The 12,116-nt window shown below is 50.4% G+C and overlaps 1 protein-coding gene across 1 annotated transcript in view; it reads right to left on the reverse strand.

Moving 5' to 3' along the window:
- The window catches only part of LOC118365266 (inactive phospholipase C-like protein 2), a 97,525-nt gene that overhangs the window by 2,534 nt on the left and 82,875 nt on the right, over positions 1–12,116 (reverse strand). The window contains exon 5 of the mRNA XM_035747343.2: positions 6,512–6,621. Within this exon, the coding sequence (XP_035603236.2) occupies positions 6,512–6,621 (110 nt within the window). The remainder of the gene's footprint in view (positions 1–6,511; positions 6,622–12,116) is intronic.

Raw genomic sequence — 12,116 nt, forward strand, 5'->3', positions numbered from 1 at the left:
TTGGTACTTCATGTATATAGCCATGTTATTTTAACTCGTCATTGTTATGCGTTATTCCCTGTGTCACTATTTCTGTTTTTTATCTTTAACTCTGCATTGTTGAAAAAGTAAGCTTTTCACTGTTAGTTTACACCTGTTGTTTACAAAGCATGTGACAAATGCAATGCAATGCACTACATTCTTTTAGCCAGCAGATGGCAGCCTACATCCATGCTGCAGTGTGGTTGGTGGAATTCTCTGCGGTTCCTCAGAGCCCCTTCAAAAGTAATCTGTTGATAAGTGATCCCACACCATCATTATCGTCCTCTTTATTTAGGAACACCCCAGAGATTAAACCGTGGTCAGGGCAGGCATCCCGATTTATCTGACATCCCGCTTTATGGCGTTGTAAAGTCAATCAGGGCAGTTTCTGTGGCTGCCTTGGTGTCTGAGTGAGAGAATGGGCTACTGCAGCCCCGCTGGCTCTATTCTGTAGTGTTGTGGGCCTGGGTTCATCTCCGTAGACACTCAGAATGGAAAGACGTAGAGGCTGCATCCTCAACAACAAAACAAAACCAGCCCCATTACGGAACTTGTGTCCCTAAAAAAAAAAAAAACAGAACCTCACTACTAAACACTTAACACTCCCCTCTTCTCTTCCTTGTCTTCTCTCTACATCCCACCCACCACATCCCTTCACAGCCCACCTCAACAGCAACCGTCCCTTATTCTCTGACTCGGGTTGTCTCTGAAGCTCTCTGAGTCTCATCACCACCCTGCCGTCGTCAGCAGTTAGCTGGCTAAGGGAGCCTGAGCGACGTCCCTGTGGGACGATGCTGTTTGAGGCGGGGACCAAGGAATATGTCCTGCCTGTACTAGGGGTGTCTGCCTGCCTGTTTGTTTGTCTGTCGGGCTGTACTACCCATTGCCACTGGGCAGACAGGTTAGAGTGGCGTGTAGCATAGGAGGGTTGAGGGTACAACTCTGGACAAAATGCCTCTTGTTCCTCTCTCACATGAGGGTAATGCTTAGCGACAAGTCTTCTACATGAAGGGCCTCAGAACACAATCCACTCCAACAACATGAATAAATCAGATGTTTGAGAAATTATGTAATGTTCCCGTGGGAGTCACAAAGCTGGTGCCGCTGTGCCAGTCAGGGTCTTGGCTGGTTGTACCGAAACCTAATCACCATGGGTTGAGCTCAACCATGGCTACGGGTCCACTCACCCCTGCAGCTGGCCTGGCCTGCAGCACAGCGTTCCATTGGGGGTTAGCCACGGATGAGGCTCCACAGAACCACCAATCACACATCTCCATCTGTAGAACTCCTAACCAGTCACAGTTGTTCCTTCCTCGTCCTTAACACAGTCCAATCACCTGTTTCTATGATTATTCATTTTTATGGGAAGGTTTATCTCAACCTCCAATTTGCCTCCAGATCTGAATATATGGGTCAGAGGACTCAGTGAGACTATAGATTAGCTGTGGAGAGAGCACTAGGCATAGAGACAGACTGGTGACAGGAGGAGCTTCAACATGGACAGTCCTTTGATCATTGACTTCTAAGTTACTATGCTTCAAGAACGATACTGTATCTAGAGAATCAGACTAGCTGGTGCTGCTGGGGGGGGGTGTAGTGGTCTCTACAATCCCATAGAGTCTTTGGAGCTTCTTAAGGAATCCACAATTTTCTCTTAGCACCTTATTTTATCCTCTCTCTCTCACTCTCTTACTCTCTAGCCCCTACCACAGCTGGCAGGCTGGGTACCCTCATGGAGTCTGTGGGCTGTGAAACCAGTGAGTTGGGCTGAATGGAGAGGTGGCTGCGTGGACTTGGGCTGCCAAGCCTGGCTGGCACACACAGACCACACTGCCTCATACCAAATGTTCACCACCATAAAGAGAGGTATTTTGGCTGATAATGTGCCCGTGTCTGCTGTGCTATGTAGATACGGACATGCAGCCTGTACCCACAACTCCCCGTACAGACAGGAGGAAGGAGGAAGGAGGGAGAAGGATGAGGGGTGGAGGGATGGAGGGGGTGAGGTCTTAGGTTTTGTGTGTTCACGTGAGGCTTCTTAAGTGCTTAAGTCCTTCAGTACTATAGAGTGAATTAAAGCTTAACTAAGATAAGACTGCCAGCCACATCGGCTGCCAACGAACAATGAGTCCAAACAAAATAGGCTGAGCAACACACTTTTTGAAGGTGCATCTCGAACTACTGTTAACATTGTCTCGTGGCTCTACCTTTGAGCCATATTATATATGATATATTATATCTTTATTTCCATCCTGTCTTCTATCCTTTTCCATTTTTTCTTTAACTTTGTTTCTGGTCCTGTTTGATGCAGCCCAGACGTCTCCCTGAGAAAAAGGTCCTGGGGAATCAAATGTATCCCTGGTCACATCCTCCCTCTCTCTCTGGCTGCCAGCCCCCAAACCAGGCTAAACACTTCACTCAATCCTGAAGAATTACATCCAGATGAGATCGAAAACACACATCACACATTTCCTCTATGTCCTTATTTGTGTCTTGGCGAGATGGTGGCGAGGCTTCGTGCTTTATCAGTGTTGCTATTACCACGGGTAATGATTCATTGAGGCTGTGAAACGAGGGCGTAGGGCCCCGCTTTATATGATTGTGGGCCTGTGTTTACAGGCGAGGAGACGGGAGAGAGGGCAGAGAAGGGAGAGAGGAGAGAGAGGGAATATAGAGGAGAGAGAGGGGACATAGAGGGGAAAGGAGAGTGAGACGAAGAGGGGAGAGAGAAGGGGGAGAGTGTGACACCAATGGCCCACCTAAGGGCACGTCTGCTGGGTCAAAACGCCAGGGAGAGGGGGTGATGGTGGAGAGGGGTGGAGCCTACTGTGCATGTCGGCTAACAAATGGTGTGCAATGGTATCATCCTACATGAAAAAATACTACATTTTACTGTAGAATATTACAGTACTTACCATAGAATTCTATAGTAAAAAATAGTATACTGTAGGATACTATACTACACACTGTGGTATCTATCCCTCAATCATGTGTAGTACTTACTATAGAATGTTGTAGTATACTGCAGAATACAGTCGTGGCCAAAAGTTTTGAGAATGACACAAGTATTCATTTTCACAAAGTTTGCTGCTTCAGTGTCTTTAGATATTTTTGTATAATTACAAGCATTTCATAAGTGTAAAAGGCTTTTATCGACAATTACATGAAGTTGATGCAAAGAGTCAATATTTGCAGTGTTGACCCTTCTTTTTCAAGACCCCTGCAATCCGCCCTGGCATGCTGTCAATTAACTTCTGGGCCACATCCTGACTGATGTCAGCCCATTGTTGCATAATCAATGCTTGGAGTTTGTCAGAATTTGTGGGTTTTTGTTTGTTCACCCGCCTCTTGAGGATTGACCACAAGTTCTCAATGGGATTAAGGTTGTAAGTCGCTCTGGATAAGAGCGTCTGCTAAATGACTTAAATGTATGTAAATGTCTGGGGAGTTTCCATGGACCCAAAATATCAATGTTTTGTTCCCCGACCCACTTAGTTATCACTTTTGCCTTATGACAAGGTGCTCCATCATGCTGGAAAAGGCATTGTTCGTCACCAAACTGTTCCTGGATGGTTGGGAGAAGTTGCTCTCGGAGGATGTGGTGTTACCATTCTTTATTCATGGCTGTGTTCTTAGGCAAAATTGTGAGTGAACCCACTCCCTTGCCTGAGAAGCAACCCCACACATGAATGGTCTCATGATGCTTTACTGTTGGCATGACACAGGACTGATGGTAGTGCTCACCTTGTCGTCTCCGGACAAGCTTTTTTCCGGATTCCCCAAACAATCGGAAAGGGGATTCATCAGAGAAAATGACCCCAGTCCTCAGCAGTCCAATCCTTCTACCTTTTGCTGGACTTTCTTGGGCGCCCTGAAGCCTTCTTCACAACAATTGAACCGCTCTCCTTGAAGCTCTTGATGATCCGATAAATGGTTGATTTAGGTGCAATCTTACTGGTAGCAATATCCTTGCCTGTGAAGCCCTTTTTGTGCAAAGCAATGATGACGCCACGTGTTTCCTTGCAGGTAACCATGGATGACAGAGGAAGAACAATGATTCCAAGCACCACCCTCCTTTTGAAGCTTCCAGTCTGTTAATCGAACTCAATAAGCATGACAGAGTGATCTCCAGCCTTGCCCTCGTCAACACTCACACCTGTGTTAACAAGAGAATCACTGACATGATATCAGCTGGTCCTTTTGTGGCAGGGATGAAATGCAGTGGAAATGTTTTTTGGGGGGATTCAGTTCATTTGCATGGCAAAGAGGGACTTTGCAATTAATTGCAATTAATCTGATCACTATTCATAACATTCTGGAGTATATGCAAATTGCCATCATACTGAGGCAACAGACTTTGTAAAAATTCATATTTGTGTCATTCTCTAAACTTTTGGCCACGACTATATATATTACAGTTTTATTTTACTATAGTATTTATACTATAGTTAACTGTAAATACTACAGTATACTACAGTTAATACTACAGCAAAGTCTGCAAAAAGTGAATACTCGACCCCATCCCAGTGAATACTCGACCCCATCCCCTTCTCAAGACCATCTCTGGAGACCTTCTCCCATTCCTCACTTCCCTCATCAACTCATCCCTGACCACTGGCTGTGTTCCATCCTCATCAACTCATCCCTCACCACTGGATGCGTCCCCTCTGACTTGAAAATGGCCCGAGTCGTTACCCTCCTCAAGAAACCAACACACTGCTCATCTGGCATCAAAACCTACAGACCTGTATCCCTTCTTTCTTTTCTTTCCAAAACACTTGAGCGTGTTGTCTCTGATCAACGTTCTCGTTATCTCTCTCAGAACGACCTTCTTGACCCTAACCAGTCAAGGCTTCAAGACGGGTCACTCAACCTAGACTGCTCTTCTGTGTCACGGAGGATTTTCGCTCTTCTAAAGCTGACTCTCTCTCCTCTATCTATCTGTTGCCTTCGACACTGTGAACCATCAGATCCTCCTCTCCACCTTCTCAGGGCTGGACGTCTCAGGCAATGCCCACTTTTGGATTGAATCCTACCTAGCAGGCCACTCCTACCAGGTGACATGGAGAGGATCTGTGTCTGCCCAACGTATTCACACTACTGCTGTCCCCCAGGGCTCAGTTCTAGGCCCTCTCCTCTTCTCTCTATTCACCAAATCGCTCAGCTCCGTCATATCCTCACAAGGTCTCTCCTATCATTGCTATGCGGATGACACTCAACCCCTTTTCTCCATCCCCTCTTCTGACACCCAGGTGGCGACACGCATCTCTGCGTGCTTGGCAGATATCTCAACTTGGATGTCGGCCCACCACCTCAAGCTCAACCTCGACTCTTCCTCCTGGGGAAGGCCTGCCCGCTCAAAGACCTCTCCATCACGGTTGACAACTCCACAGTGTCGCACTCCCAGAGTGCAAAGAACCTTGGAGTGACACTGGACAACAACCTGTTGTTCTCTGCAAACATCAAAGCAGTGACCCACTCCAGCAGGTTCATGCTCTACAACATCCGTAGAATACAACCCTACCTCACACAGGAAGCGGCGCAGGTCCTAGTCCAGGCACTTGTCCTCTGCCTTCTGGTCTACTGCAACTCGCTGTTTGTAGGGCTCCCCGCTTGTGCCATCAAACTCCTGCAACTTATCCAGAACACTGCAGCCAACCTGGTTTTCAACCTTCCCAAGTTCTCTCATGTCGCCCGGCTTCTCTGACACTCCACTGGCTTCCAGTTGAAGCTCACTTCCTCTACAAGACCATGGTGCTTAACTACAGAACAGCAAGAGGAACTGCCACTCCCTTCCTTCAGTCTATGCTCAAACTCTACACCCCAACCTGAGTACTCCATTCTGCCACTTCTGGTCTCTTGTCCCTCCCACCCCTAGGAGGGCAGCTCCCGCTCAGCCCAGTCAAAGCTCTTCTCTGTCCTGGCACTGCAATGGTGGAACCAGCTTCCCACTGAAGCAGCAGAGTCCCTGCCCATCTTCCGAAAACATCTGAAACCCTACTTCTTCAAACAGTATCTTAAATAACCCTCCTACTCTGCTAAGACCTCTCACCCCCCTAAAATGTAAATAGTACACTAAGGTATTCTTTCATGTGGGATGTGTTATCATGTTAGTTACTGCTGAGCCCACTGATACAGCTGTAGGCTGGAGCTGCACCATTTAATTAAGAGATTTAAGGATTACAAAAAAGGGAGGTGCCAATTAGCCAAATTGCTGTCTTAAGATGTAATCTCTTGGGAGAGTAGAGCAGCAACATCACTTCTATAAATTACTGGAAGTTGTTTCAAATCAATAACCTTGTGAACTTATGCAGACCGAAGCAGTATTTCTAAGGAATGATGCACTAGCCATACATTGCTAGTGTTATCTTGACAAAGTGTGTGGATGTACACGATACAGTACACTATCCATTAGTCTTTAATAGTACAGTATCTTGTCAAAAAGTTTCCTGTGTTTTAGGATGGATGGATGGATGTACTGTACTCATACCTTGAGGACGGTGATGTTCCAGGCGTAGCTCTCCATGGCTTTATGTAGCTTCCGGCCTTTCAGGCCCTCCTTCGCCCCGATCCTGTGAAGGTCCACATGGAAATCCAGTCCTGGACAAGCACAAACACAAGAGGTGAATGAACTGTTCATAGGGTACAGGCAGCCAAGGTCAGAGGGGTTAGGATAAAGTGGAAGTCCACTGGACCGTCTGTCCATTTGAACAATAAAATAATGTTATTCATCTTCAGCTGTAGGTTGTTCTGTACCATCACCACCCCGGATGGTCCCATGGCCTGAAGGGCATACTGTACCATCACCACCCTGGATGGTCCCACGGCCTGTAGGGCATACTGTACCATCACCACCCCGGACGGTCCCATGGCCTGTAGGGCATACTATACCATCACCACCCTGGACGGTCCCATGGCCTGTAGGGCATACTGTAACATCACCACCCCGGACGGTCCCATGGCCTGTAGGGCATACTATACCATCACCACCCTGGACGGTCCCATGGCCTGTAGGGCATACTGTAACACACCACCCTGGATGGTCCCATGGCCTGTAGGGCATACTGTAACATCACCACCCTGGACGGTCCCATGGCCTGTAGGGCATACAGTAACACACCACCCTGGACGGTCCCATGGCCTGTAGGGCATACTGTAACATCACCACCCTGGATGGTCCCATGGCCTGTAGGGCATACTGTACCATCACCACCCTGGATGGTCCCATGGCCTGTAGGGCATACTATACCATCACCACCCTGGATGGTCCCATGGCCTGTAGGGCATACTGTAACACACCACCCTGGATGGTCCCATGGCCTGTAGGGCATACTATACCATCACCACCCTGGATGGTCCCATGGCCTGTAGAGCATACTATACCATCACCACCCTGGATGGTCCCATGGCCTGTAGGGCATACTGTAACACACTACCCTGGATGGTCCCATGGCCTGTAGGGCATACTATACCATCACCACCCTGGATGGTCCCATGGCCTGTAGGGCATACAGTAATATCAGTCCACTGTCCAGATCATCTGCCACTGGATTGGCACTGACTTCTACAGTACACAGCTACTGTAATGCTGAGTACAGCTGCTTCCCTGGACACTTTTTCAGTTTGAGGATAAAGTCTAAATACAGTTCAACTTCCCACTACAAAGACATGTTCCTACGCTTCATGTTCTGTGCTCCATTTAAAAAGTCCCTTCTACAAAGTATGCCATCACCATTCCGGTTCCCCATGGCATACATTGGCACACCCATTTCCCCATCCTGTTACAGTAATATCACCACCCCGGGGCTCTGTAACATCACCACTCCTGTAACACACCACCCCGGATGGTCCCATCTCCATCCCTCCCTGGATTTCTCCATCCTGTAGGGCTCCACTCCCCGGCATGGTCCCATGGCCTAAAGGGCATACACACCCACACCACCACAGTTCAGTGGCTGAGAATCACACTAGCCGAGAGGTCCCATGGCCAAGAGGGAAAGAGAGAAATATATTACCCTAGTGAGCTGCTTCTGAGGGCAGTAGTGTAACACACCACCCTGGGGTCCCAGGTGTTATAAACAGCACCTGGGTCCCATGGCCTGATAGGGCATACTAACAATCACCACCCTAATGGTCCCAGCAACAATACGTTTCTAGCCAGAGGTCCCATGGCCTCTCTTTAACATCACCCCTGTGCCCAGCCTTCTGACACGCTATCCCACCCATCCATGGCCTACTCATCTACCCATCTCCACTCTGTGCCCAGCCTTCTGACACGCTCTCCTCCCATCCATCTACTCATCTCCCATCCTCTAGGGCTCTCTGCCCAGCCTTCACACCCTGGATGGTCCCATCCATCTACTCATCTACCCATCTCCACTCTGGTGCCCAGCCTTCTGACACGCTACCATCTCACCACCCATCCATCTAGGGCATCTACCCATCACCACCTGGATGGTCCCAGCCTGTAGGGCATGACACGCTCACCTCCCATCCATCTACCTCATCTACCCATCACCACCCTGGTGCCCAGCCTTCTGACACGCTCTCCTCCCATCCATCTACTCACCTACCCATCACCACTCTGGATGGTGCCCAGCCTTCTGACACGCTCCCTCCTCCCATCCATCTACTCATCTACCCATCTCTCTCCCTGTGGTCCCAGCCTTCTGACACGCTCTCCTCCCATCCATCTACTCATCTACCCATCTCTCCCTGGATGGTCCCAGCCTTCTGACACGCTCTCCTCTCATCCATCTACTCACCTACCCATCTCTCTCTCTGCCCAGCCTTCTGACACGCTCCCTCCCATCCATCTACTCATCTTCCCATCTCTCTCCTCTGCCCAGCCTTCTGACACGCTCTCCTCCCATCCATCTACTCATCTCACCCATCTCTCTCTCTGGTGCCCAGCCTTCTGACACGCTCTCCTCCCATCCATCTACTCATCTTCCCATCTCTCTCTCTCTGCCCAGCCTTCTGACACGCTCACCTCCCATCCATCTACTCATCTACCCATCTCTCTCCCTGTCCCAGCCTTCTGACACGCTCTCCTCCCTGGATCCATCTACTCATCTACCCATCTCTCTCTCTCTGCCCAGCCTTCTGACACGCTCTCCTCCCATCCATCTACTCATCTTCCCATCTCTCTCTCTGGATGCCCAGCCTTCTGACACGCTCTCCTCCCATCCATCTACTCATCTTCCCATCTCTCTCTCTGCCCAGCCTTCTGACACGCTCTCCTCCCATCCATCTACTCATCTACCCATCTCCACCCTGGATGCCCAGCCCTGACACGCTCTCCTCCCATCCATCTACCTCATCTACCCATCTCTCCACCTGTGCCCAGCCTTCTGACACGCTCCATCACCCCATCCATCCTAGGGCATCTACCCATCACCACCCTGGATGCCCAGCCTGTCTGACACGCTGGATCCTCCCATCCATCTACTCATCTACTCCATCTCTCCCTGTGCCCAGCCTTCTGGCACGCTCTCCTCTCATCCATCTACTCATCTCCCATCTCCTGTCCCCTGTGCCCAGCCTTCTGACACGCTGGATCCTCCCATCCATCTACTCATCTACCCATCACCACCCTGTGCCCAGCCTTCTGACACGCTCTCACCACCCATCCATCCTACTCATCTACCCATCACCACTCTGGATGGTGCCCAGCCTTCTGACACGCTCTCCTCCCATCCATCTACTCATCTACCCATCTCTCCCTGTGCCCAGCCTTCTGACACGCTCTCCTCCCATCCATCTACTCATCTACCCATCTCTCATCCCACCCTGTGCCCAGCCTTCTGACACGCTCTCCTCCCATCCATCTACTCATCTACCCATCTCTCCCTGTGCCCAGCCTTCTGACACGCTCTCCTCCCATCCATCTACTCATCCTACCCATCTCTCTCCCTGTCCCAGCCTGGATGGTCCCTCCTCTCATCCATCTACTCATCTAACCATCTCTCCCTGTGGTACCAGCCTTCTGACACGCTCCCTCTCATCCATCTACTCATCTACCCATCACCACTCTGTGCCCAGGCCTTCTGACACGCTCTGGATGGTCCCATCCATCTACTCATCTCACTCTCTGTGCCCAGCCTTCTGACACGCTCTCCTCTCATCCATCACTCATCTACCCATCTCTCTCTCTGTGCCCAGCCTTCTGGTCCGCTGGCCTCTCATCCATCTACTCATCACCATCTGGATCTCCCATGGCCCAGCCTTATGACACGCTCTCCTCTCATCCATCTACTCATCTTCCCATCTCCTCTCTGGATGCCCAGCCTTCTGACACGCTAACTCCTCCCATCCATCTACTCATCTACCCATCTCTCTCTCTGTGCCCAGCCTTCTGACACGCTCCTCCCATCCATCTACTCATCTCCCATCTGTGCCCAGCCTTCTGACACGCTGGATCCTCCCATCCATCTACTCATCTCTCTCACCTGTGGTCCCAGCCTTCTGACATGCTCTCCTCCCATCCATCTACTCATCTACCCATCTCTCTCCCTGTGCCCAGCCTTCTGACACGCTCTCCTCCCATCCATCTACTGGTCCCATGGCCTGTGCCCAGCCTTACTCACCACGCTGGATGGTCCCATCCATCTACTATCCATCACTCTGTGCCCAGCCTTCTGACATGCACACCACCCATCCCATCTACTCATCTACCCATCACCACCCTGGATGCCCAGCCTTCTGACACGCCACCCTCCCATCCTGTCTACTCATCTCCACTCTGTGCCCAGGCCTGTAGGGCATGCTCTAACCTCCCATCCATCTGTAGGGCATCTATACCATCACCACCCTGGATGGTCCCAGGCCTGTAGGGCATACGCTCTCAGTCCCATCCATCTACTCATCTGCCCATCTGGCTCTCTCTCTGCCCAGCCTGTATGACACGCTGCTCCTCCCATCCATCTACTCATCTCAGTTCTCTGTGCCCAGCCTTCTGACACGCTCTCCTCTCATCCATCTGTGCTCCATTTAAAAAGTCCTCATCTTCCCATCTCTCTCTCTTCTGCCCAGCCTTCTGACACGCTCTCCTCCCATCCATCTACTCATCTACTCCCATCTCTCCATCCCTGCCCAGCCTTATGACACGCTCTCCTCTCATCCATCTACTCATCTACCCATCTCTCAGTTCAGTGGCTGTGCCCAGCCATGACACAAGCTCTCCTCTCATCCATCTACTCATCTTCCCATCTCTCTCCCTGTGCCCAGGTGTTGAAACAGCACCTCTCCTCCCATCCATCTGGTGACTCATCTACCCATCTTTCTCTCTCTCCCTGTGCCCAGCCTTCTGACACGCTCTCCTCTCATCCATCTACTCATCTACCCATCTCTCTCTCTCTGCCCAGCCTTCTGACACGCTCTCCTCCCATCCATCTACTCATCTACCCATCTCTCTCTCTCTGCCCAGCCTTCTGACACGCTCTCCTCCCATCCATCTACTCATCTACCCATCTCTCTCCCTGTGCCCAGCCTTCTGACACGCTCTCCTCCCATCCATCTACTCATCTACAATCTCTCCCTGTGCCCAGCCTTCTGACACAATCTCCTCCCATCCATCTACTCATCTCTCTCTCTCTGTGCCCAGCCTTCTGACACGCTCTCCTCTCATCCATCTACTCATCTACCCATCTCTCTCTCTCTGCCCAGCCTTCTGACACGCTCTCCTCCCATCCATCTACTCATCTACCCATCTCTCTCTCTCTGCCCAGCCTTCTGACACGCTCTCCTCCCATCCATCTACTCATCTACCCATCTCTCTCTCTGTGCCCAGCCTTCTGACACGCTCTCCTCCCATCCATCTACTCATCTACCCATCTCTCTCTGTGCCCAGCCTTCTGACACGCTCTCCTCCCATCCATCTACTCATCTTCCCATCTCTCTCTCTCTGCCCAGCCTTCTGACACGCTCTCCTCCCATCCATCTACTCATCTACCCATCTCTCTCTCTGCCCAGCCTTCTGACACGCTCTCCTCCCATCCATCTACTCATCTACCCATCTCTCTCCCTGTGCCCAGCCTTCTGACACGCTCTCCTCCCATCCATCTACTCATCTACCCATCTCTCTCTCTCTGCCC

The sequence above is a fragment of the Oncorhynchus keta genome, chromosome 32 (genome assembly GCF_023373465.1).
Source record: "Oncorhynchus keta strain PuntledgeMale-10-30-2019 chromosome 32, Oket_V2, whole genome shotgun sequence".
NCBI lineage: Eukaryota > Metazoa > Chordata > Actinopteri > Salmoniformes > Salmonidae > Oncorhynchus > Oncorhynchus keta.